At 43.3% G+C, this 24,251-nt stretch overlaps 1 protein-coding gene across 3 annotated transcripts in view; it reads right to left on the bottom strand.

The window, feature by feature from the left end:
- The window catches only part of CNPY1 (canopy FGF signaling regulator 1), an 86,278-nt gene that overhangs the window by 36,049 nt on the left and 25,978 nt on the right, over positions 1-24,251 (bottom strand). For 2 of the 3 annotated variants that reach the window (XM_089776781.1, XM_006129330.5), the window contains exon 2: positions 22,040-22,145. In XM_089776781.1, coding sequence (XP_089632907.1) covers positions 22,040-22,130 — 91 coding nt within the window. In that variant the 5' untranslated portion in view covers positions 22,131-22,145. Of the gene's footprint in view, positions 1-3,661; positions 3,812-22,039; positions 22,146-24,251 lie in introns of those variants that run through there. The other variant, XM_089776782.1, reaches the window with a different exon arrangement.

Genomic DNA, 24,251 nt, shown 5'->3' with positions numbered 1-24,251 from the left:
CTGTGGTGGGAGGGGGAGTGTGCACATGGCCTTCTCCCTCCCTACTGCTCCCAGGGCCGGGGAGACTTGGGCTGGCTTGGACCACAGGGCCTCCTCCTTTCCTGCTGCTCCTGGGGGTGGGAGGCTCAGGCCATGCTGCCTCTTGCCTCCCCGCTCCTCCAGGAATGCTGGAGCATATGTGCTTGTGTGCTCTTCTCCTTCTTGTGGTGAGGGGTGGATATGCACTTGGCATGCTGCTCCTCCTCCTCGCTTCCCCATGTTGGGGGTGGGGGCCATAGCAGAAGGGCAGGGCTGTAGGTGGGGCTGGGGACCCGCCTCCCCCTAGAAATTTCTCAAGTCTTCTCAAATGTTCTCTGTGACAGACATCATGACGGACACCTCTCCTTTTATAACAGTATAAATTATTATGGATTATTTTTATAACTGCAGTACCTAGGAGCTCCAGTCATGGACCACAGTGCCACTGTACTAGGCTCTGTACAAACACAGAACAAAAAGGCCTCCTTTCCCCCAAAGACTTTATAATCTAAGAAGACTCTAAATAGAGAACTTGCTCGGCAAATCTTTAGGGTACGTCTACACTTGCTCCCTAGTTCGAACTAGAGATGCAAATGTAGGCGACCGAAATTACTAATGAAAAAGCGGGGATTTAAATATCCCGCGCTTTATTAGCATGATCTCGCCGGTGCGTTACTCCGCTCAACAGCTGTTTCGAAAGTGAAAGTGCGCGCTGGGATGCATTAGTTCGAACCAAACCCCTTGGTTCAAACTAACGTTACTCCTGGTTTTTTTAATGTTACTCCTTCTTTCTTTCTGCTTCTGAGGCTGTTGCATTCAGACCCAAGTAGTCTGAACTGTATCATCCCTGGAGGTGGCAAATGAATGGTTTCCAGAACCCTGTTCTTGCCTGAGTTTCCTAGCTCATCAGAGACCCAGCATGTTTCAGAAGGGGAATACCATCTAATCTGTTCCAATACAAATACCTTTTCTCACTCACACAAGGAACTGATTTCCCAATAAAATGTCAAAAGAGAATAAACTCTGTTCCAACTAAGCTCATATGTTCACTGCCTGAGGGAAGCCTCTGGCTTATATGGCACTGAGTGTACTCATGGAACAGGAACTATTTTGCTAGCTAATCAAGTTTAGGCAGGAGTTACAAGTCCCATGGGCTGAATGATGCTTCTTATACGGTAGATCTTGTGGGCCAGATTCTGTTCTCAGTTGTACTGGTGTAAATCCACAGTAACACCAGTGAAGTCAGTGAAGTGACTCTGGATTTAAACTGGTGTGAATTAGAGCAGAATATGGCCCGATTTCTCCCGGGAGACTCTCCAGATTCTCTCCCTCCCGAAGTTGCAAGTGAAGCAACAGTATTAACCTGCCATCTGTCACTGTGGAACTTCCCTTTTAGGAGAGCTCATGAAGCAGCTATTGTGGGAGCTGTTGGGAGCCAGGATCCTCCATGAAATGTGCTCTCCAGACATGAACAGGTACTAGAGAGGGGACCTGGTAGCAGGACAGAAGCAAGGGATGTCTCAGAGAATCCATTAGTGCTGCATAAAAGAGGACTGGTCCTGTTCTGCAGAGTACTTGGTACCTCCTCAGGCAGAACTCATCACCTCTCAAGGGGGCTCTGAACATCACAAGATTGGACTTTAAGCTAATTTTAAGAGTCAAACTGAGGCTCAGCACAAAGATCAGTCTTGTATTAAAGGCTTTGCCACACTGCTAGGATAGCGAGGGTTCCACACAAAGCTATGTGCAGATTAATTCACTTCAAAAATTAGTTAATGCAGTGTAGACCCACCAGGACTGATGAAGATATGAGACCCTAAGTTTAGACAAGCTCACAGCTCTCCCCTTGAAATTGCATTGAAGCAGGAAATGAACTGAAAAGGTTGAAAGGAGGCCAGTAAGTCAATAATTGAGTACTTACTCCAGGCCAGATAGGAAACCAAAGCATAGACAAGAATCTCCAAATACTGGCGAGTTAGCACTAGTTGCAGTCTGGAAAGGATCCTAAAATAACAGGGATTCCTGGAGAAAAAATAAACATGTCTCTAAGTTGTCATCTTGAACGGAAGGTAATTGCCTAGATGTCTGACTGACTTACTACTAAAACTAAATATGTAGGTCTGGAATTTGTTGCCAGCTATCTCTCTACAGGCTAATAATTTTCCAGTAAAGCACACCAGAAATAAAAGCAAATGTCCATGAGAAATGATGTGTCGTGATCTTGAACCTCAGTTGTGAGTAATGGGTTGAAAAAACATTTTAAAAATGTTATGTAACTGAATTCCAGATCAAAACATTTTATCTTGCATCCAAGTCCTGTGCCTACACAATACGAACTCCCCAGGTTGATGCAGACATAGTTACAGTTCCATTGTGAGTTTCAGAGAAGACTCAGCTCCTGATTGCCTGAACTCCTGCCCCAATACGATACAGTCCATGCAGTTCCAGTTTCCCAGGTACTTGAGAAATTTCTGAGTTAAGTACAGGGCCTGATTCTTCCCCTCACTTAGATCAGTTTTACAGAAGTGTAACTCAGTTACTTAGCTACAGTTACTCCTGATTTATCCAGTGCCGGTGAGAAGAGAAACAGGCTCACAGTCTGGTTTTAGAACAGGTTGGAGGAGAGTTTTTGCCTGGCCCTCCAGAAGGGATGGGGCCTCAGGTGGAAGGGGCATGGCTGGGGGTTAGCCTCCTGCAGCCAGCTCTTCAGTGCTGCCAAGGCTGCAGGGTGTGTTCCGTCAGAGGCTCCAGCAGCAATTTAAAGGGACCAGGGCATTGGAGCTGCCACGGTAGCAGCAACGGTGACTGGGAGCCCTGGGCAGCTGCCCTCTTTGCCCTCCACCCCCTGTCAGCTGCCCTGCTTCAGAATTTTCCTGTTCCCAGTTCCTGAAGCCTGCCTAAGACCCAAATATTTACATCCTGTGACAGCAAATAAAAGTCTCTCCTCCTAATGGTTCGCATTGCCTGTTGAACACTGCTTTTTCAAATCTTCTCCTCGGCGTGGGCTGAGTTCTCCTCCAAATGGTAAAGAAAATACCCTCTAGGTCACATATTTGTAATATGGTGCACAATAAATGATTAAAACTGGCTAATTTGGAAATTTCAAAATGTAATTGTAAACAGGGTATCATCAGGTGTGTTTCCAGGCAGGTTCTGCAGGGATAGGTTCTTGGTCCAGCACTATTTAACATCATTATTGTTATTGACTTGATAGAAAACGTAAAAATCCTCACTGATAAAATCTGCAGCTGACACAAAAATTGGGAGAATGGTGACTAATGAAGAGGACAGGTCACTGATACAGAGCAATCTGGATGCTTGGCAATCAGAGTGCACGCAAACAATATGCTTTTCAATCTAGCCACATCATGTAAATGCAAACATCTGGAACAAAGCACGGAGACCAGCGTTTCTTAAACTGATGTGCCGCGAGGCAGTCCGAGGTGTGCCGTGGAGAAAATAACCACCTTAAAAGGAGAATCCCTACGCTTATGTTGTGCCCTGCCAGATTTGTGTGCGAGACACCCAGCGCAGCCCACGACAACCACCCAAAACTCCTCCCACTTATATACACCCAGCCCCGCCCCCGGGGCGTGCTCTTACCTTCTGCCCTTCCTCCCACTCCCCCAGCAACTCTCTGTACCTTTGGGATGCATGCACTTCACCGCGTCAGATGGCCCACGTTGGTCCGGAGGCTCAAGGGGCAGGCCCAAAGGACCTCCCTCCCCCAAAAAAGCAGGAGCTGTCCCTTGGCACTGGACCGCTCAGCTTTAAAAACGAAAGCTGGGGCTAAGTTTGTGATTGGGGGAGGGTGGAGAAAGCGAGAGGAGTGAAATCATTAACCCTGCCCCAGGCTGCTGTGAGTGACGCCAGCCCAGCCCCCGCCTGGGGAGAGGCGGGAAAACTTGGAGGTCACATCAGAAGCTTCCACGACGGGGGACACAATGTTACTTCTTTGTTTTTGTTTTCCTGACAACTTTTTCTTTATTTAATGGATAGCGATTACCAGGTTTTGTTTGTGTATTTGTGTTTGTTTATAGTTGAAGACTGCTCACGCACATACCGCAATATACTATTTAAAGTTATTGTAATATAATTTGGGATACTTAGATTTTAAAAGATACTTTTTAAAAGATACTTATTATCATTGGGTAAGGAGCAAATATTGTCGTCAGAAGAAAAAGTGTCGCCTGGTCAGGTTTTATTTTTTTTTTCTCTCAACAAAAAACCCTTGGTGTTCCTCATTAAAAAAAATTATTGTTTGGTGTTCCTCGGTTTTAAAAAGTTTAAAAAACACTGACAGACTATTTGTACAAGAAGAGGGGGGACTCTATTCTCAGAAGCAGAGACACTGACAAAGATTTGGGGGTCATGGTGAATAATCCTCTGATTATGAGCTCCCAAGGAGACATTACAGCCGAAAGGGCGAATGCAATCCTTGGATGCATAAACAGGAGAAACTGGAGCAGTAGCGAGGGTATTGCACTTCTGTAATTGGCACTGGTCTGACTGCAGCTGGAATCCTTATGTGCATCCTCCAGGAGCTCAGATCTATTCAGCTTATCTAAAGCTATGTTGACACTACAGCCCTTACAGCAGCATATCTGTACTAGGGATGTAATAGTGTAGTTGATTAACTGATTAATCAATAAGCAAAAGCTATAGACTACACACATTTTCCCACATATTTTTTAGCAGGCTGGCCAGCAGCCCAGTTCAGTCCTGGCTCATGTCAGGTCCAGGATCCTCCCCCGCTGCGGCTCTGCATTTAAAGTGTATTAGGAGCCAGACAGGCAGGCAGGCAGCCCAGTTCAGTTCCGGCTCGTACTGGGTCCAGGAGCTCAGTTCGCCCCCCTCCCCCCGCTTCCAGACATGGGCTGCTGCCACCCTGCACTGCTGCGGACCAGCTCCCACCTGGTACCTCACACTGCTGCCTCTGATACAGTGGCTGCCAGCCCTGCCCTCAGGAACTATAGAATAGTCGACTAACCGATAAGAATTCAGGAGGTTTCTCGACTATTTAATTAACCGATATTTAACATCCCTAATCTGTACCACTGCACCTGTGCTGCTGTAAGGTCTCCTGTATAGTCGCTCCATGCAGATGGGAGAGAGCTCTCTCACCAGCAGAATTAAACCACCCCTCACAAGTGGCAGTAGCTACACTGCTGGGACAGCATCTCCTGCATGTTACTCCAAATTATTCCCACTGGAGACCACCCAGGGTTACACTAGCATGGATTTATTGATTGAAGATGCACAATATGGCTAAACTAAAGAAGATAGAACTGCCACTAAAGGTTTAAACTAAAGGGGAAACAGCTCTCTCTCTCTCTCTCTCTCACACACACACACACACACACACACACACACACACACACACACTCCTTCATGCATTCACTCATTCACACACATTCATTCCTGCCCTCAGACACTTACATAGGCATATGGGTTGCAGAAGGAGCCAAGACATAGTTTTTGGAGGGTCTGTCTGCTGATCATGGCTGGGGAGCTGGGGAGGAAAGAAACTGGCTGCTTCTTCTCAGAAAGAAAGAGGGTTTCTGCCACCTTCTCTCTCCTTTTATTGCCTTTGGGCAACCCCTGTGACTCATCCACACTTGTCACCAGGGAGCATGCCCAGACTTCCCTTGATCCAGGAGAGCAGCAGTCTCCTTAAGTGGGCTGATGGCTCACCACCTGGCTTCATGTGCTCAGACTTGCAGTTTCTAGTCCCAAACACACAATAGTGTCCACTCACACACACACATTCATATATCAGGGGAGAATACAGCTTAGAGCAAGTTACAAGCAAAGTGGCTGAGAGTTACAAAGATTACAAAGTTGCAAGGCTCAATCACCAAGCTTATAGTAAATTTCTAAACTTAGAAAGCAAAGTTGCTGAGAGTTTCAAAGTTGCAAGGTTTTACAAAGATTACAGAGTTGCAAGGTTTAAGATCACAAGGAGTTGCAGAGTTTAAAAAGCAATGCAGTTGAAACAATTACACAGCTTCAGAGAATTATTTACAAATCAACAGTAATTAAGTGACTTAAAAGAAGACTGCCCTCCTCCCCCAGCAGTGCAGTCAGCAGGAGGTTTTTGTCAGTCTAAGTTATGTGTTGGCAGGACCTTACAGTTTGGTGTATTTCCAGAAAATCCATGTGTAATAGCTCGGGCGGAGGCTTTTATGCAACACTGCCAACATAGAATTATCTATGCCAGATCTTTATGCAACGATACTTACGTCAGTCAGGGTTGTGGTTTTATCAAGTGCCTAACCAACAAAAGTTTTGCCAACAAAAGTGCTCGTGTAGATGAAGCCTAAGAGAAGATTACAGTTTTTTACACTCTGTAAAGTATCTACTTGGGGAAAATATTTAATAATGGGCTCTTTAATCTAGCAGAGAAAGGTGTAACACAATACAATGGCTGGGAGTTGAAGCTAGACAAATCATGTCTGGAAACAAGGTGTAAATTATTAACACTGAGAATAGTTAATCATTGGAGTAACTTAAAGGCTGAGATGGATTTTTCCATTGATAGCAATTTTAAAATCAAGGTAGTAGGGTTTTTTTTTTCTGACAAATCTGTTCTAGGAATTACTTGGGGGAAGGTCTGTGTCCTCTGTTTCACAGGACAGACTAGAGGATCATAGCAGTCCCTTCTGGCCTGGGAATCTGTGCCCTTATGAAGTATTAATTTTGTACTGGTATAAGGGTGCCTGTTGAGAGCCACAGTTCCTCGGTTATAGCCAAGTTGGTGAGAGGCCCATCACCTAAGAATCTGGCTTATTAGAGTACATACCCCTCGGCACCCAGCAAAATGACCAAGAAACACACCAAAATAAATTCCCTTCTGTCCTTCCACTCCTGTATCCTAAGTAAACCTAAAGCCTGGAAACGGAATAACCTGGCTGCATGCACTGAAAGTTATCAGATATAAGGAGAGAAGAGGAAGTGAGTTTCATAGTAGAGGACCTCTGCTACCAAGCTGCTCCTGTTTACTATGGGACTGAGCTAATCTTATCACAACAGCCATGGCATGCATCAGACAAGAAGAGAGGCAAGCTCAAGGCAGCCAGAGCCCCCTGTGTTGTCTCTGGATCCCTCTGCTGGAGGAAGCAGCAGAATGAACCATCCCATGCATAGAATTTTTGGATCTTTGTATGGGGTCTGCCTGTCCCGCAGTGTCAGCAGCAGACAGGCCTGCCTGCAAACAGAGTTTGGAGCGGGGAGGAGTCGTCTGCTTGTAAGAAAATAACTACAGGGTAAATGGATGGAGTCAATTATGGCCTGTACAGACAATGGATCTTGGGTGTGGGGTGCAGAGCCAAGGATCTCAATTCAGGCTGGCTGGAGGCATGATGCCTGCAAAGGGTTGATTGATTTGGAGAGGTGCAGTGAGAGGTGGCCCTGACTACACCTCTAAACTAGCATGTGCACTTTCCCCAGTACCATTCTTCAGGCACTGTCAGGTACAAAGGGGCCAGATGATGATGATGGTGAGCCATGCCTTCAGCCTCCAAGTACTCACCCCTTCTGGGGTGACGGTAGCTTTCAGTGCTGCTTAGCCACAGTCTCTGTTACATGATCCTTTTCACAGTGGAACAGCATCTGAATAACGGACTAGAAGATCTCACCCAGGGACACAAAGCTGCAGTATAAAGGCAGGGAGAGGCAGATCCTACCTACCATCTAGCAAACCCACAATATAGTCCCATGATAATACTCCCTACTCCCAATACCAATCTAACAAAGATGAATGCCGTGCGTAAGAGAGAAAAATATGATCAAGTAAAATCGGAGACCAGAGTGACAGCTAAGCCTTACGGAGAGGATTGAAAAATTATAATATTTAACATCCACATTTTCACATCAAAAGCTATGAATGGGACACATCCAGCCACTTAATTAGCCTCATTAACACAGGTCCCACAATTGACTGGGACTACTTCTGCTGCTGTATATCACTTGGTTTCTGTTATTTCCACTCCAGTACATCTGATGAAGTGGGTTTTCCCATGAAAGCTCATAATTCTATATATTTTGGTTAGTCTCTAAGGTGCCACAGGACCATTCATTGTTTTGAAAACAGGCAGATATATACAGGACCCTCCAATATAAGATTCAAACTAGCCTGAAACCACAGGATACATTCCTGGGGCATCCAAAAGCATGAAAAAGAGAAGTACAGTTTAATTAACTAGATAGTTGCAAGCCTTATTCATGACCTGATCAATAGACAGCACACAGGCAGCACACAGTAACTGGCATATTAGTTTGTATGAAGGGAACATGAAGACGCTCAAAAAAATAGCTCTTTTAGTTCATAGCCAGGATTACCAAAGATCTTAATTTAAGTAGTGTGAACCATTCAGAGAGCTGATTTAGAGCACAGTCATATTTTGTTTACTCCTATCTGTTAAATATATAATTGGTATTACACTAATACCTAGACTCCATTGTCCTAAGCCAGTGGTGAGCAACCTGCAGCCTGCATGCAGCCCATGGGGGTTTTATATATGACCCATGAGCCATTTTGTTTACCATTTCCCACACACAGGGTAGCCCATTCCGGGTTATGACAGTCTTGCAGTCCACTGAGAGGAAGACGGTCCACTCATTAGCACAGGCTGTGCTAAGCTCTGTCAAAACGCATAGTAATTCATGGGGCCCCTAACATGTTTTATTCTAACTAGGCAAGACTGGAAGCTGAGAAAATGGGAATATTATTAGCCGTATTTTATAAGTGAGAAACTGAGGTAAAAACCATATTACATGACTTGCCTAACATCACACTGTGAATGTTTAGCAGTCTCCCAAGCCCCAGTTCACTGCCTTAATCACAGCACCTTCTTCCCTCTCTGGCTATGTCTACACTACAAGGTTTTTACACAAAACCCAGCAGAGTGTCCACACCTCAAGTATGTTTTTACACACACACACACACACACACACACACACACACACACACACACACACAAAATACAGTAAATTGACAGGACAGAGGGCTTTTGCCAGTAGTTATTCCTCTCCTCATGAGGATAACTCCTTTTTGCACTACAGCTCTTGCGCAAAAAGGCATGTGTGGACGCTCCGCAGGGGTTTCTTGTGCAACAAGAGTCTATCAGAAAAAGCACAGGTGCTCTGATGGTCATTCTGTTAATGGCAATCGGAGCTTTCTTGCGCAAGAGCATCCATGCAGTGTGGACACTCTCTTGCACAAAGGCACATCACTTTTGCAATTTGCTTTTGAGGTATGGATGTGCTTTTGCGCAAGAAGTTTTTGCGGAAGATCTCTTCCCCAAAAAGCTTCTTGCTCAAAAACCTGCAGTGTAGACAAAGCCTCCTGTCCTACATATGCAGCATTTGCGAAGTCCCCTCAAGCTGAGCCAATTTTCAACTCAGGGTGAATTTGCGCAGTTGAGTTATACATTTTCTTCCTCCTCCCAACCAAGCACAAAATGTGTTTTTTAATGGAAACCTTCAACTGAACTATCATGCTGTGACCACAACCAATATAGTGTCTAATATATGCTCAAGATAAAAGTTTGAGATGTCAGAACATTTTATCTGAAACAAGCAGACATTCATGCACAAGAGAATAACTTCAAACCTATCTCCCCATCTAGCCAACTCCAAGCTCTAGGTAGATCGAGAAATCAAGCAGAAGCTAAAGGTGCTGAAAGAATGCAAAATGGTTTCTGCAGGCAAAAAAGAACAGGGTGCCCCTGTAAGTACTACTAAATACTATTTTAGAGAGAAACAGGGAAATTACTTACTCTAGGGTCTCCTGCCCTCACATGCACAACTGTGAGCTAAGTAACATGCTCCGATGAGACAGTCAAAACATGTGCCTCAAGGGGTTCACACAGCATACAATACTTTCTTTCAGTCAGTTCCTTTGCCTCCCAAACTGACCTCATTTTCTTTAGTTAAAAAAAAATGTAGCACAAAACATAGGGAGACGAGTCGGAGATTACAGCTCTACAGAACCAGAGCCTCAATTCATGCAAATCCAAATATCTATATTGACAGCAGTTCAGGGTCTGGCCCAAATTTTTACACACCTCTGAGTTTGATCTTATACCACAGAAAATCAGGAACAACTCTGCAGATTTAAAAGCAGCGTGAGACTACACTCGGACTTACTGAACTGTAAATTCCTTTCTCCAAAGTTACATTTGTTATTAAGAATCCTCAATCTTGGAGATTGCAAAACCAGAAGGCAATCTCCTTTAATTTATATATTCACATCCAATAGATGACAAAAGCAAAGGCAAAACAGGAATAGCATTTTTTAAAAAATCATATTTATTAGTTTTCTTTACACTAACGTTATATTTCATATGATGCGGATGTTTTAATATTTACATAAGCAGAATCCCACATCCCTTATGTATTAAAATATCAGGTATTAATATTAAATTATTTACATTCTTAGAGAATAAAAGAAAAAATAACGTGACTGGAACAGATGATTTTGTAACTGCTCTTGCTCCCACTAATCTCAATGGAAAACTTACATTGACTTCACTGTTATAGTTATTGTACAGTATCTTTTCACAAAATTTAAAACCGGTTAAGATCATTATTAGCATCATTTAGTCCTTTTGGTGTCAATGTCTTTCCCTAGAGCTACACTATGCATTAGAGGTAAAATTCATATCTGTGCAAAGGGCTGGCATAAGATCTATTCAACACTTGTACCTTCCTTAACCCCCCAAACTAACTAAGATGTAATTAGTGCTTAAGTAGTACATGGTACCCATAGGCCAGACACCCTAAATTCTAATTAGCCCAGGTCCTTCCTTTTCGGGCTCTCCATCTCCTCCGCTAGATTCTAGTTCTCCTTCTGGCAATTAGAGGGATAGTGACACAAAGATTGATGTTTCCACATTCTATTCTTCAATGATGTGCAGCAGATACCGTTGCAAAGTGATCTGCTGTGGTTTTACCTTAATGATCTTAAATAATAAAAATAAATAATAAAAACAGGAGGCACATTATCTCACACACGGATTTCTGTATGAAAGTGATCTCTTCTATATGAGATGCTTAAAAGGCCCTTTTTTCCATATGACATCAAGTGACATTTGGATTTATTTTTCTCTTGCTCATGTTACTTCATGGCCAACAGGATTGCAGTTTATTAAACTATACCCTGCCTTAAAAATATTACATTACCTCAAAAAGAGATTTGCTTGTAGATGACATCTTCCAATACAAGGATGTGTCTAGACTACATGGCTCCGTCGATGGAGCCATATAAAGTAGTTTACTCGACATAGTCAGTGAAGTGGGGATTTAAATAATCCCCGCTTCATTAAAATAAAAATGGCCACCGCGCAGTGCCAACAAACAGCTGATCTGGCACAGCGCTGCAGTCTAGATGCGGCGCAGTCGACAAGGGAAGCCTTTGTCGACCGCGCCGATAAACCTCGTTTCACTATGACTATGTCAAGTAAACTACTTTATATGGCTCCATCGATGGAGCCATGTAATCTAGACACACCCCAACTGACTATTATGCATTGATATGGTGTGCATACATGCACCCATTTTCCCCTCCTCCCCCCCATTGGTCTTTTGGGAGAATTTACCATCTATATCTGACAAAAGTACCATATTATTCTAAATATGTTAGCAGGTCAATCATATGTATTTGTCCCTCAAATTAAAGCATTGGGCATTTCAGTTACCTGATTTCTTTTTACTTGTGTTATGTGAATAATATAAACATTTTTATATTATGCTGTAGATGTATAGTGCATGCTTTTGCTGTAATTGGTAAAATGTTGTCACTTGCTCCCTTAAAAACACTTATTTAATCCTGGCTATTCCTTCTGTACACCTTAATACAAAATTCCTGCCTAAAAGACACTAGCAAGATAGTGAAATTTCTATCAGGGAAATCTGATGTAGATCACTTTTTAAAAAATGCTTCAGAACCTTCTGCTATACTCCAGTGATATTATTTAAACTTTATACCAGCCAATATTATTCTACATTTAAGCATTTGAAATTATTTTGATACTGTGGCTCCTTCTACTTCAGTGAGAGAGCTGAATTTCTCCTGGTGCCACAGCAATACAAACTGTCAATGAGAGGCCCTGTGATAATGCTAGAAAATAGGAGAGTGAAAGTTTCCATTAATGTGGTCACTTTAATTTTGGGCATATTTTATCTTTACAGTAGATCAAGCTAGGAGTTAATGTGATGTGATAGACCCTCCAGCAGTAACAAAAGACTAGGCAAGTTTATTATTTTACCAGAACTCACTCAGCTCACTGTCGAAGAGCAGAGTAGTCCAATATTTTATTTTCCCTCCTATGTGTCTCTATGTGGGTGTTTTGGTAAAGCTCATGTCTGTTTCCATATACAGGCAGTCCCCGGGTTACGTACAAGATAGGGACTGTAGGTTTGTTCTTAAGTTGAATCTGTATGTAAGTCGGAACTGGCGTCCAGATTCAGCCGCTGCTGAAACTGACCGCCAGTTCTGACTTACATACAGATTCAACTTAAGAACCCCAAGCTTCCCTAAGTCAGCTGCTGCTGAAACTGATCAGCGCTGATTCCAGGAAGCCTGGGGCAGAGCAACTCTGCCTCGGGCTTCCTGTAGTCAGCGCTGGTCAGTTTCAGCAGCGGCTGACTTGGGGACACCTGGGGCAGAGCAGCTGGGGTGCTGCTGGGTTGCTCCAGTAGCACCGCTCCTCGGCGCTACTGGACCAACCCAGCAGCACCCCAGCTGCTCTGTCCCAGGCGTCCTAATTCAGCCACTGCTGAAACTGACCAGCAGCAGCTGAATCAGGACCTGGGGCAGATCAGCTGGGTGCTGCCAGGTTGGTCCAGTAGTGCCCAGAGCGGCGCTGCAGGACCAATCGGCAGCGCCCCAGCTGCTCTGCTCCAGGGTCCAAAACAAAAGCCTGGTCTGCTGGGGGGGGGGGCACACTAGCCGCGCCTCCCCCCCCCCCCCAGCAGACCAGGGACACCAGGAGCAGAGCCGCAGCGGCAGCGGGGTGCCGTGCCTCTGAGGCTTTGCTCTGGCAAAGTCTCAAAGGCACGGGACCCCCTGCGGCTGCGGCTTCAGTCCCGGTGCCTGTGGTCTGCTGGGGATGGTCCCCAGCAGACCACAGGCATCCGGACTGGAGCGGCAGCAGCAGCGGGTTCCCGCGCCTCTGAGGCTTTGCTCTGGCAAAGCCTCAGAAGCACGGGAACCCGCCCGGTGCCCCTGGTCTGCTGGAGACGGTCTCCAGCAGACCAGGGGCACCAGAGCAGCTTACGAACAGGGCTCTCTCACCCCGGAGCTCGCAGGTAGCAATCCGCTACCTCGACCTCCGGGGCGAGAAAGCCCCGTTCGTAAGTGCGGATCCGACGTAAGTCGGGGACTGCCTGTATGTTAATGCACACATTTTTACTATTACAGACTGCAGTTAGGGCTCATGTCTGCCCCTAAAGTCAGTCTGACACTAACTTCATTATATTGAATGTGGAAAGCCCATGAACTGGTTCAAATCAATCTGGCTACTGATTTCAATGAGACTGCACTGGGTGTAATGAAAGGGTAGAATTCACCTTTAAAGGGGATTTGTCTCATTTTGGGGGATGGTAGGTTCAGAAGGTACTAACTCAGTTCTGACCTTTGCGTCAAGGTAGTCTGGCATATTTTCAGTTTCTCCTCCAAGATAGGGCCCAAGGGCAATGTGTTTAGCAGTGACCTCTACTTTCAGGTACTTCAACTGAGTATCCATCTTGGGCCTGAAATTGAGAAAATCTGAGCATCCCAGCCTCCAGATGAAGTCAAATGGAGCAGCTGGTGCCAGAAGTTCTGATAATTAGACTCAAGACTGCATGCTCTCAAGGATGCTGAAAGCTGTGATTCTTTAGAAGGAAAGTCAAGAAACCTGCAGCAGAAGGCAAGACGCATGTGCTCAGACAAAATAGCAGGCACAGTGAGCCTGCACAACATGGCAGCCATGTATGAAGCAAACAGAAATGGAGCCCATACAATTGAATTGGAAAGGTGTAAACCAGTTGGACTAGGCACAGTGGAAACTAAGATCGTCTCAGTGAAAAAACATCATCTTCCAAAGGTGCAGGGTGATGAACCTCATATCAATTGCACAAGGGAACCTCTTTCTCCACATATTTATGGGCTGTTCTAGCATTGAGCTAGTTCAGTGGTTTTCAACCTGTGGTCCGTGGCTCCTGGATGATCCACAGACTATGGCTAAGGGCTCCACAAAAGGTTGTAATTATCTTAAAACTGCAGGGATGCTGGTGGAACAAATTTTATAGTGGGGTGGTGATAATGAAAACCTTGTATCTGCTGTTTATTATTACTACTTCAAGACAAGGAATGCATCATCACTCCCAGAACTCTTATTTCCAGCACCACTGGAGACCTATAGTTTTCAGCTTGTGGTTCATGCACTCCTGTGAGTCCGTAGACTACGTCTAAGCTTTCTCAAGGGCTCCACACTTCTGGTAAAAATATGTTAGGTTTCCACAAATGGAAAAAGTTTGAAAACCACTGTACTAGTTAATCAGGAAGTTTATGCAGATCTAACTCCAGCCAATGATAGCACACCATCCTAAAAAAGCATGTGCTTTTGGTGAGTACCACAGAATGCATGAGAGAACAGAGTTGCTTCAAAACTCTCCACAAAATGCCCTCGACCAGCAAAATGCCCTTATCCAGCTGGATCACACAGAGTAAACGAACCTATTACTGCTAAAAGCTAATGGAGTTTTTCCTTTAGCAGAAGCAAAAGAGGTTTATGCTTTTTGTATTGAAGGTCACAGGTTCAGTCCCTACTGACAACCAGTAGGGATTTAATAATAAATAAGTAGACAAAAGGGGATAAGAAAAGTGGCTACTAGCCACATTTTGATTATTAGAGATGGTTGAAAAATTATTGAATTTTTTTCATGTAAATATTTTGGTCAAAACTTAAAAAAAGTCAGGCAGTTTCACTGATAATGCCATTTATAATAACTCTTTTTTATGTATGTTTAAGAGATTTAGATTTTCCCAAATTCCACTCAAGCTTGCCTTTATGATTAGTCTGCTTATCTTCCCAAAAATCATCTGAACTACACTTCTAGAGGGAATGTGATACTTTGCAATATAGGGCTTTGCAATTATTCAGTACTAAATGAACTTGTTGTTAAAACATTTTTAAGTCTAATGAAAACATTAGATCAATCCCTAGCAGCAATAGTTGTCATTAAATCAATAATGTGTGTGAGTCCATTATACTGATATTTGACACAAGCTGCTGAAGGTCTGCTAACAATGGGGCCATACTGAAGTATGCCCTTGACTAAGCATATTTCATACAAGATAAAAATCTGTTAACTCTACAGTATCTAAAACTTACAAATAAAATAATCAGATCACTGAAATGTTACTGTATCTCCTACTGAGATCACCATAGTTACATGGGCTTTGGAACCAGACCATGCCTTGTGGGTACAGTGGAATTCGCCTCTATCAGAGCTACATTCTAGAATCAACTACAAAAACTTTTTGATTATTTAACCAACTGGCTCACAAAGCACATGTAGCAAGGTCATAATGAAATGCTGCTGAACTTGAAGGGCCTGCTCCTACTCCCATTATCCATGTGAGTTTTGTCATTGCTTACAGTGGGAGCAAGATCTTTCTGTAAGTCCCTTGAAAAGGAAAAAAAATCTTACTAAAGAAAGAGAGCATCTCTGTGGTGTGTCTAGACTACATGGCTCTGTCAACGCAGCCATGTAAAGTAGTTTACTCGACATAGTCAATGAAGTGGGAATTTAATTAATCCCTGCTTCATTAAAATATAAATGGCTGCCATGTGTGCTGAAAATCAGCTGATCTGGCACAGCGTGGCAATCTAGAGGCGGTGCGGTCGACAAGGGAAGCCTTTGTCGACTGCTCTGGTATGCCTCGGTTTACCAGAGGGGTTGACAAAGGCTACCCTTGCTGACCGCGCCATGTCTAGACTGCCACGCTGTGCTGGATCAGCTGATTGTTGGCACAGTGCGGCGGCCATTTTTATTTTAAAAAAGCGGGGATTATTTAAATCCCCACTTCATTGACTATGTCGAGTAAACTACTTTACATGGCTCCGTCGACGGAGCCATGTAGTCTAGACACACCCTGTGTGTATAAGTACAGTAGCTGCCTGGATCAAGAAACAAAACTGGACTGATTTCCTCATGCAAAAGCTACTTTGGTAGGTCTCTTTCAATACCACATTGCAAATATCAAAATTATGTAAAACCCTAGGGCTCTTATGCAATACGTATTTGAATGTCTTACTTGTGAGCTATAAATATGGCTTCTTTCCTCTTGTGGACTTCTATGGGATGGTTTGGAAAGAATCTCATTCTCTATTAAATATTATAGATGTTTGAGTCATTTCAATAGAATTCTATTAGTTTAATCACAATTTAATCTTATGTGATTTTACCATAAGGGTCATACAAGCTTGCACCATAAGCTTAGAGTTGGAGGGAAAGAAGAGCATCAGAGAACAGTTAATCATTGTGGCATTTATCCTAATTTGCAAGGTCATTAGTTCTGAGCCGAAACAATTTCTCCTCTGAGTGTATTTGTTTTTATAACACAAATTAAAGGCAGGGAATGTGTGCACAGCAGGTATAAGAGGAAGTGAAACCAATGGTAGGATGGCAACTTTATAAACCAGTCCAGAGAGGCTGGAGGACTGTGATTGTGAGTTCTATGTCAAGATCCAGCCATCTCTGGCATCTCTACTTTCTGCTCCTTTCTCAGACAGCGACTCCACTCAGACTGCACTGCCACAGGTCTATTGCCCAGCAAGGACCAAGGGTCTGCCAAGCAATTAAGCATCTCTGTGACAAGTTCTCTTTTTCCCACATGCTAAGTCAAGAGCATCTACCTTATGATTTGTCTATACTGGGCATTTTTCCACCAGTGGAAGCACTGGTGTAGATACTTGCAGTCAGCAGTACGTTTAACACCTCGTCCTATAGATCTGCTTCAAGCAGGATTAGACACTAGCACTAAAAAAACTGCAGCACTCAGTGTACTCTTGAGTTCCCACTATCGTTACCCTCCCAGGAACAACTCTAGTGGTAGCAATGGTAGAACCTTTTTGCCAAAACCCTAATGTAGATACAGCCTCTAGGAGAAAAGCCAGTATCACTTATTATGAAACTACCATAATGTCTAGCAAACAGGTTCACACATGGCATACTAACTCCTCTAGACATTAAGCTTTAGGCTTTGTCAGGCTGAAGTAGCTTAGATACTTTATTAATTATTTTTTTAACAAATACTGAGTTATGGGGATTTTTATGTCTGGAAAATTACCTATTTATACTCTGCTGAACAGGTTCTATAACAAGAACATAAATCTTCAGCAAAAAGCATTCTTAGCTTCAGAACATGACTGGATTGGTCCAATTTACCCAAATGGAAAAGCAATTTAGAAAAAATGAACCACCCTCAAATTCAGAAAGGAAGTTGGAGAATGAAAAGAGGATAGTATACAGTCTTCTGGGGATGAGAACCAGGGAAGGTGGGGAGTGAAAGGGAGCAATCTTGTTTATTTTAAGGGAAAAAATCTGTTTTGTTCCCCCTCTATCACTTGGAATCTTTGAATCAAGACTGGATGTCTTTTTAAAATATACATGCTAGTTCAATCACAAGTTATATAGCCAGAAGCACTGAAGTTCAGGAACCGAGGAAGAGAATTTGTGACAGTACAAGTAATATAGTGGAAGTACAGAAAAATGTTTATTTTACATTTCAGTTCTGAGCACCATTTGGTTTGCCACAACAGATAAATAAATATATTTATCAGCCACAGATCAGAATATTGCAACACATTCAGACTGCTTAGAGACCAGATGCAGGCTGTCCTCTGATCCCAGTTTAAAATCTTGAATACATTTTTACGAGACCTCCAACTCAAGATATAAGCATGAAAGGCTTCAAGTTAATCAGATAGTATTTCCTTATTTAATGGTAGCATCAGAAATTAAGCTTGCAGTGTGCTCTTAAGAGATAGTCTTTATTTGACTATAAGTGGTTTTTTTAAAAAAAAACTTTTTTTTGTGGTTAAGTAACTACACTGAGTTTTTTGCATATGATTCAAGACAATGGTAAGATGTTCTCTCCTTCACTTTCTGTCTTGTACAATTGTACAGCATGCCTTTGTTACAGAACTGGTATAGTCCACCGCAGAGGATATCCACTGATGGGCTACGTCTACACTGGCCCCTTTTCCGGAAGGGGCATGTTAATTTCAACTATCGTAGTAGGGAAATCCGCGGGGGATTTAAATATCCCCCGCGGCATTTAAATAAAAATGTCCGCCGCTTTTTTCCGGCTTTTAGAAAAGCCGGAAAAGAGCGTCTACACTGGCCCCGATCCTCCGGAAAAAGCGCCCTTTTCCGGAGGCTCTTATTCCTACTTCAATTCAGTAGGAATAAGAGCCTCCGGAAAAGGGCGCTTTTTCCGGAGGATCGGGGCCAGTGTAGATGCTCTTTTCCGGCTTTTCTAAAAGCCGGAAAAAAGCGGCGGACATTTTTATTTAAATGCCACGGGGGATATTTAAATCCCCCGCGGATTTCCCTACTACGATAGTTGAAATTAACATGCCCCTTCCGGAAAAGGGGCCAGTGTAGACGTAGCCGTAAAGTATAACTCTCCATTAACCAGAATATTCAATTAACCATGACAGATAACAGAACTTTTACTGTGTATCATTATCAACATCAATTATCATTGTTGATGTAGAAGGTGTAGGAGATTGGGCTCAATCTGTAATGACCCTAAGACACACCCTAGAAGCTGCTTTATTGAATAAATCCCTGATTTCAGCTTGCTCTTTTGTCTTCTGTCTCTTTTGCCTAAAAGCATAGTGCCAGATAATGGAGCTTTTATTGTATATTATACTGGACTGTAAGCTGTTTCAGGTAGTGATCATGCGTTTGTGCACTCAGCACAGCTTTGCACGCCATAAATAAGTACATAAAAACAAAAGATATTTCCTATATTACCAGTAAAATACGTTACCTCACCCTCCTCATCTCTCACAAATAAGTAGAGCTCATACACAAAGACTACATTTTAAAAAAAAAAACTTTGGAGGCTGCAGCTCATGAAAGTGGTTGTTTGGTGAACCTCTATCTCTTTTGCTGCAAAAGTTGGAAGAATGAAGCAGGTGATTATAGGAAAAGAAAGGATGGTCTCATGGTTAAGGCAGCTGTATACTTCCATGGAGAACTGGATTCTATTCCTACTTGTGCCACAAAGTCATTTAAACCTAACTTTTCATGGATAGCCATGTTGTTTCTCATTTTTTGGGTGTTCAACATATGGAGTTTGATTTACAGAAGTACTAATCTCTCCTGACTGCAAATGAAGTCAATGGGAACTGTGCTTGGATCATATAGAGTGCTATATAATGCTAAATACTCTAAAAAATGAGGTCCTAGGCACCCACATTGGGCACTCAAAATTAGTGGACACTTCTGACCTTTATCTCTCCATGCTTCCGTTCCCCCTGTTTAAAATCACCTCACTTCCACTCCTGCTCTGTCTTTTGTCACAGCTGCATTTCAAACAGCTTTCTCTTCCTCGATGCGTGAGTGGCAGTAGTGGATCACGAACTGCATAGCTGAGCTCTCGTCTCCATTTTCCAATATTATAGTGGTCCCTGCAGCCCTCAGCTAGAGAATGCTCAGTGTCAATGCTGTTGCTGAAGAATTCAGCTGCCAAAATCTAACAAGGCTTTACTGAGCACAAATGAACTGCAATTTTTCCAAGATTTACAATTTAGCCAAATGTGGGTTTTTTTTTAAAATAAAAAAGACAAGTAGTAGCAGCAAAAGATACATTCCTGAAACCAGGGTAAACTTCAGTATCAAGTTTCAAGTCCCCACTCTAAAATATGGGAACATTAAAGCTTCTCAATTTAAAAAAAAATAAGACGGGCAAAACTTATTTTTCCTAATTTTTCTTGGAAACAACTAAACCATTTTAGCAGAAATTTTCCCAGAATTTCAACCTGATGCAGACATCTGGCATGGGGAATTTCAGCCTAAACTGCTAAAATTTGGCAAAGTTATAAGGAATTGTAGAGTGGGAAGTGTTCTTGCCTAGCTAAAATGATACAACTATTACAAAGTCAAACAGTTATGAAAACAAAGAGGATACTTGGCTTCAACAGACCTAATATTTGCTGACAGGTACTAATGCCTCAGCTCCCAGTTTCTCTAATCACTGTGCATCTTTAGGCCATTTCAGTCACTGCTCAGCCTGGCACCATGATTCCTTCTGCTGTTTGCAGGGAATGCAGGGTGGTATCTCTCAAAACTGTTGTACTTGCATCACCCAAGGCTTTGTCAAGGGATCCTGAGACTGAAATATGGCTGCATCTGAAGCCCCAGCATTCATGAGGGAGGATTTATTTCAATATGTTGTTGAAACTATCTGATGTCAGGTTATGTGTCTCAGGGGGACACATGTTTCTTGTAGTTTGTTAAGCCATCTGTTAAGAAATTCAGCCACTTGTCTCTCTGCTATGAGGCCACAGATGGAGAGTTTTTCCCCTTGTGTGCACTACTGTCAATATATGCCAAAGCCTTGTTATTTGGAGCCAGGTGGAATCACCAACGAGATGAGGGAGCTCTGGATGAAAGGTGCTCTCTGTGTGGTCCTGTATACAAGGCAACACTAGTGAACAAAGCCAGGCTATTTCCCTCTAGTTCAGGATGTGAGGACATAGGCAGGTTTGTAGGGCAAGGTATGATTTAAAGGGCTAGAGGACTGAAGGAAGTGACAAGGAGCTGTGGAGACTCTTATCTAGGCCACTGTTTGAATCACTTCTACCTTGGTAACGACTGAAGAATCAATACCAGATGATAACTGCTTGATTTGGTGGCTTGTGTACAAGGACAATAGGAATCTGCAGGGACAGAAAAAATACAAATTTCTAACAATTCCAAGTCTCCCTGTGGAGATTCTGCTGCTTTCAACTGAATCTAAGGTAGCGCGTGATTAAAAAATTAAGATTCTAATCCTGACAGCAAAGAAAAGTGTGCACTGTTGACTTACTGCAGAGAGTTGAATACAGCACTAAGAGAGGTGCTAAAACCTTCCAGGCACTTTAAAAGGCTACTAGCTATAAGAGTCAATAATGTTATCTTTACATGGCTGATTACTGCACCAGAAACATGCAACTAATATCCCCACAATGCAGCTGGATACATCCACCACACCCTGAGTGCCAGTTGGATGGGAATCTGAAAGGTCCCTTCCTTTAACCATATCTTAGACCACATCTATACCTATGAACTGGAGATTGATCTTCTGGTGTACAATTTAATGTGTAAGCAAAGCCAATGGGAATGTTTGCTCCTGTCAGCCTCCATCTGTGAAGACAGCACCAAGCTCAGCTGAAGGTATGCCGACTCCAGCTATGCCTTCCGGGTCTAGTGTAGACTTGGCCTTAGGCAGAGAGGTTTAGCCACTATAGAACAGGGATTTATTTTTTAATGTAAAAGAAAATGGCCATCTTCTTCCATGCACTGGAGCACCATGGGGACTGAAGCCCTTAGAATTTCCCAGAGGGAGTGGCCCTTTCAAAGAGCCCTGGTATGCTCCAGGAAGGAGGAGACTCAGCAGCTACCACCAGGAGGAAACGATGTGGATGGATCTCCCTCCAGACTGCAGAGGCAACAGTTAGAGAGCAGTGATTGCTCAGGACCATTGGTCAGAAAACACATGAAAACCAGAAGTGAACATTTTAAAGAAATGTTAACAAAAGTCCCCCCCCCCTCCCAGTTCAGTTTCCTGACCATCCCTAGCATTCAGCACTTCTGGAAATCTGGTGGTTTAATACAGAGTCTATGTATGGCTTAGATCCCTGCATTTAGGAGCCTACATTTGAAAACATTGTCATAAGCTTCTTTTTTTAAAAAATCTGTGCAATGCCAAAGCATGAGAATGCAAACATCCCACACCAACCAACCAATCACTCACCTCCACAAAACACCTCTTGATCTCTCGCTCCCGCCACGTTGTTACTGGAGAAGGTGAGCAGCATTGGCAATACCAAAGGAAGCAGAACCATTGTTGTAGTCTCCACCTAGGGAAATAAGCAATAATCATCCTTTGCACTGCTAGAGGCAGCTTTTTATAAGGCCCAATTCTGAAATGCTTAGCAGGAGAGAATGAAGATGATCAATCCCTCACAAGATCAGATCCCCATATCTTTAAACACAGTACATAAATTGAGCCAGGTCCCAGTTGTGCAATGAGATGCTAGCGACAGACACTTCAGTAAGACTCTGGGTGGGGATCCTTAGATATTGCTGGATCAGACCCATTTGCATATGCCACACTCTCATTTGTGTTTCCTCCTCAGTTCCCTTTTGCACAAGAGGTTTTTGTGCAAAAAAGTGCTGTGTAGACAGCTCCTTTTTGCACAAAAAACCCCTTTTGTACAAGAGCTGTTCTTCTGAGGGTTTTTTGCGCAAAAAGGAGCCGTCTACACAATGCTTTTTGGTGCAAAAACCTCTTGTGCAAAAGGGAGCCGAGGTGGAAACACAAATGAGAGCACGACATATGCGAATGAGTTCTCCATTTGCATTTCCTCTTGCAGAAGAGGCTCATAGTGTAGACATAGCGTAAATAACCAAGTGAAAAGAAAAGTCACACAGTTCTCAGTATAACATGACAGTTTATAAAGAGAAGCCCCAATTTACAGAAATCTTCACTATTTCAGCCAAAAATTATATGCACACAGGTATGTATATGTAAACAAAAGTAACATTTTAAAATACAGCTATTTAACAAGATTTCTACATTGCTATGCCTCTACAACAACCACAACCCTGTAGCTAATACTGCTTAGGGCATACCAGGTTTCTTTCTGCATCTCTCTTACCCAGGCAGGCAGATGGGCTTCTAGTGCGGCACCAAGCTCTTGGCATGCTCTGGACACACCTACGCACATTTAGAAGCCCACGCATTGCAGCTGTGACTCTGCTCGCACAGGAGGGAGACAGCTGGTCAGATTCCCCAGGTATACAGAAGGCTGCCCCCTGAGTACTTCAGCCATGGGTCACATTTGCTTTAAGCTCCACAAAGTCGCTGCTAAAAGCTCCAGCGCAAATGTTCTTAGATGCTTTTCGTCAGCCTGCTCGAGACATCTGAGGGGATTGCCACCAGCAGGGCTGCGTACCCAGGAAGAACGATCTCCTATCAACTGTCCTGCATGAACTCTGATCACTGGACAGAGTGTTTACAGGTAGGGCAAATTGGTTGTGAGGTTTATATTTCAATTTTGCCAGCCAACTAGCAAGCGTAAACTTCTCTTCTTTGGGAGCAGAAGGCTGAGAGCAAACAACGTCTTTGTCTTCTGATGTTTCACAGTAGCTCACCTGGTATTCACGGCCTTTATTGGTTGGGAGGCTAACACTGCCTAGTGGAAACTAATATGTCACACTTGTTAATACTTCTCTCCTAGCTAGTGATTTATTTACAGTTATGGCTCAAGCACTCAAACATCACATTATAACATGGGATACTGATATTGTGCGTGAGAATCATTTATGCAGCAATTTACAAGATTTTCATAAAAGTGTAAACACAAAACACATTCTTATCATTCTCATACTTTAACATTACTCACACAAAGGTGAGCCAGACTGGTTCCAGGTGTATGTTTGTCAATATTCAGCTGAGACCTGGGGCCCTGGCACTAGTTAGCACCTGGTCAGCTGGACACTGACCTATTCCTTACCCCCCACCCTACCCCCCACAAACACACTCATGAACTCTGAGGAATGAGGGAAGAAAGGATCACTTGGTTTTCTAGACTACTTTCTAAGGCAGTGGTCACCAACCAGTAGATTGGTTGTCCAGACCTTTCAGGGGGTGCAGCCCTTACTCCTCCTGCCCTGCTATGTAGGGCTGATGTTCTGAGCCATTTCCTCTTTGCAGAGGTGAGTGTTGACAGGAATATGCTTGCAGCTTCTGTGCTTTCCAAACAAAGACCCAGCAATGGGAGCAATACATACAAATTTTAAACTAAAATTGGAATGAGGAGAATATTTTGGCTGGGGCCACAAAGAAAGGATGAGGGAGATATACTTAACACCAACAGTTATTAAAACAATACTAGCTGCTGGGTGGGAGGAAGAAGCGTTTGCTACCAGTTTATTATTCTCTGGAGATACCAGAGATGAGA

The sequence above is a fragment of the Pelodiscus sinensis genome, chromosome 2 (genome assembly GCF_052426305.1).
Source record: "Pelodiscus sinensis isolate ZL-2025 chromosome 2, ASM5242630v1, whole genome shotgun sequence".
NCBI lineage: Eukaryota > Metazoa > Chordata > Testudines > Trionychidae > Pelodiscus > Pelodiscus sinensis.
The sequence above is the reverse complement of the archived record's forward strand: the minus strand, read 5'-3'. Positions and strand labels throughout refer to the sequence as shown.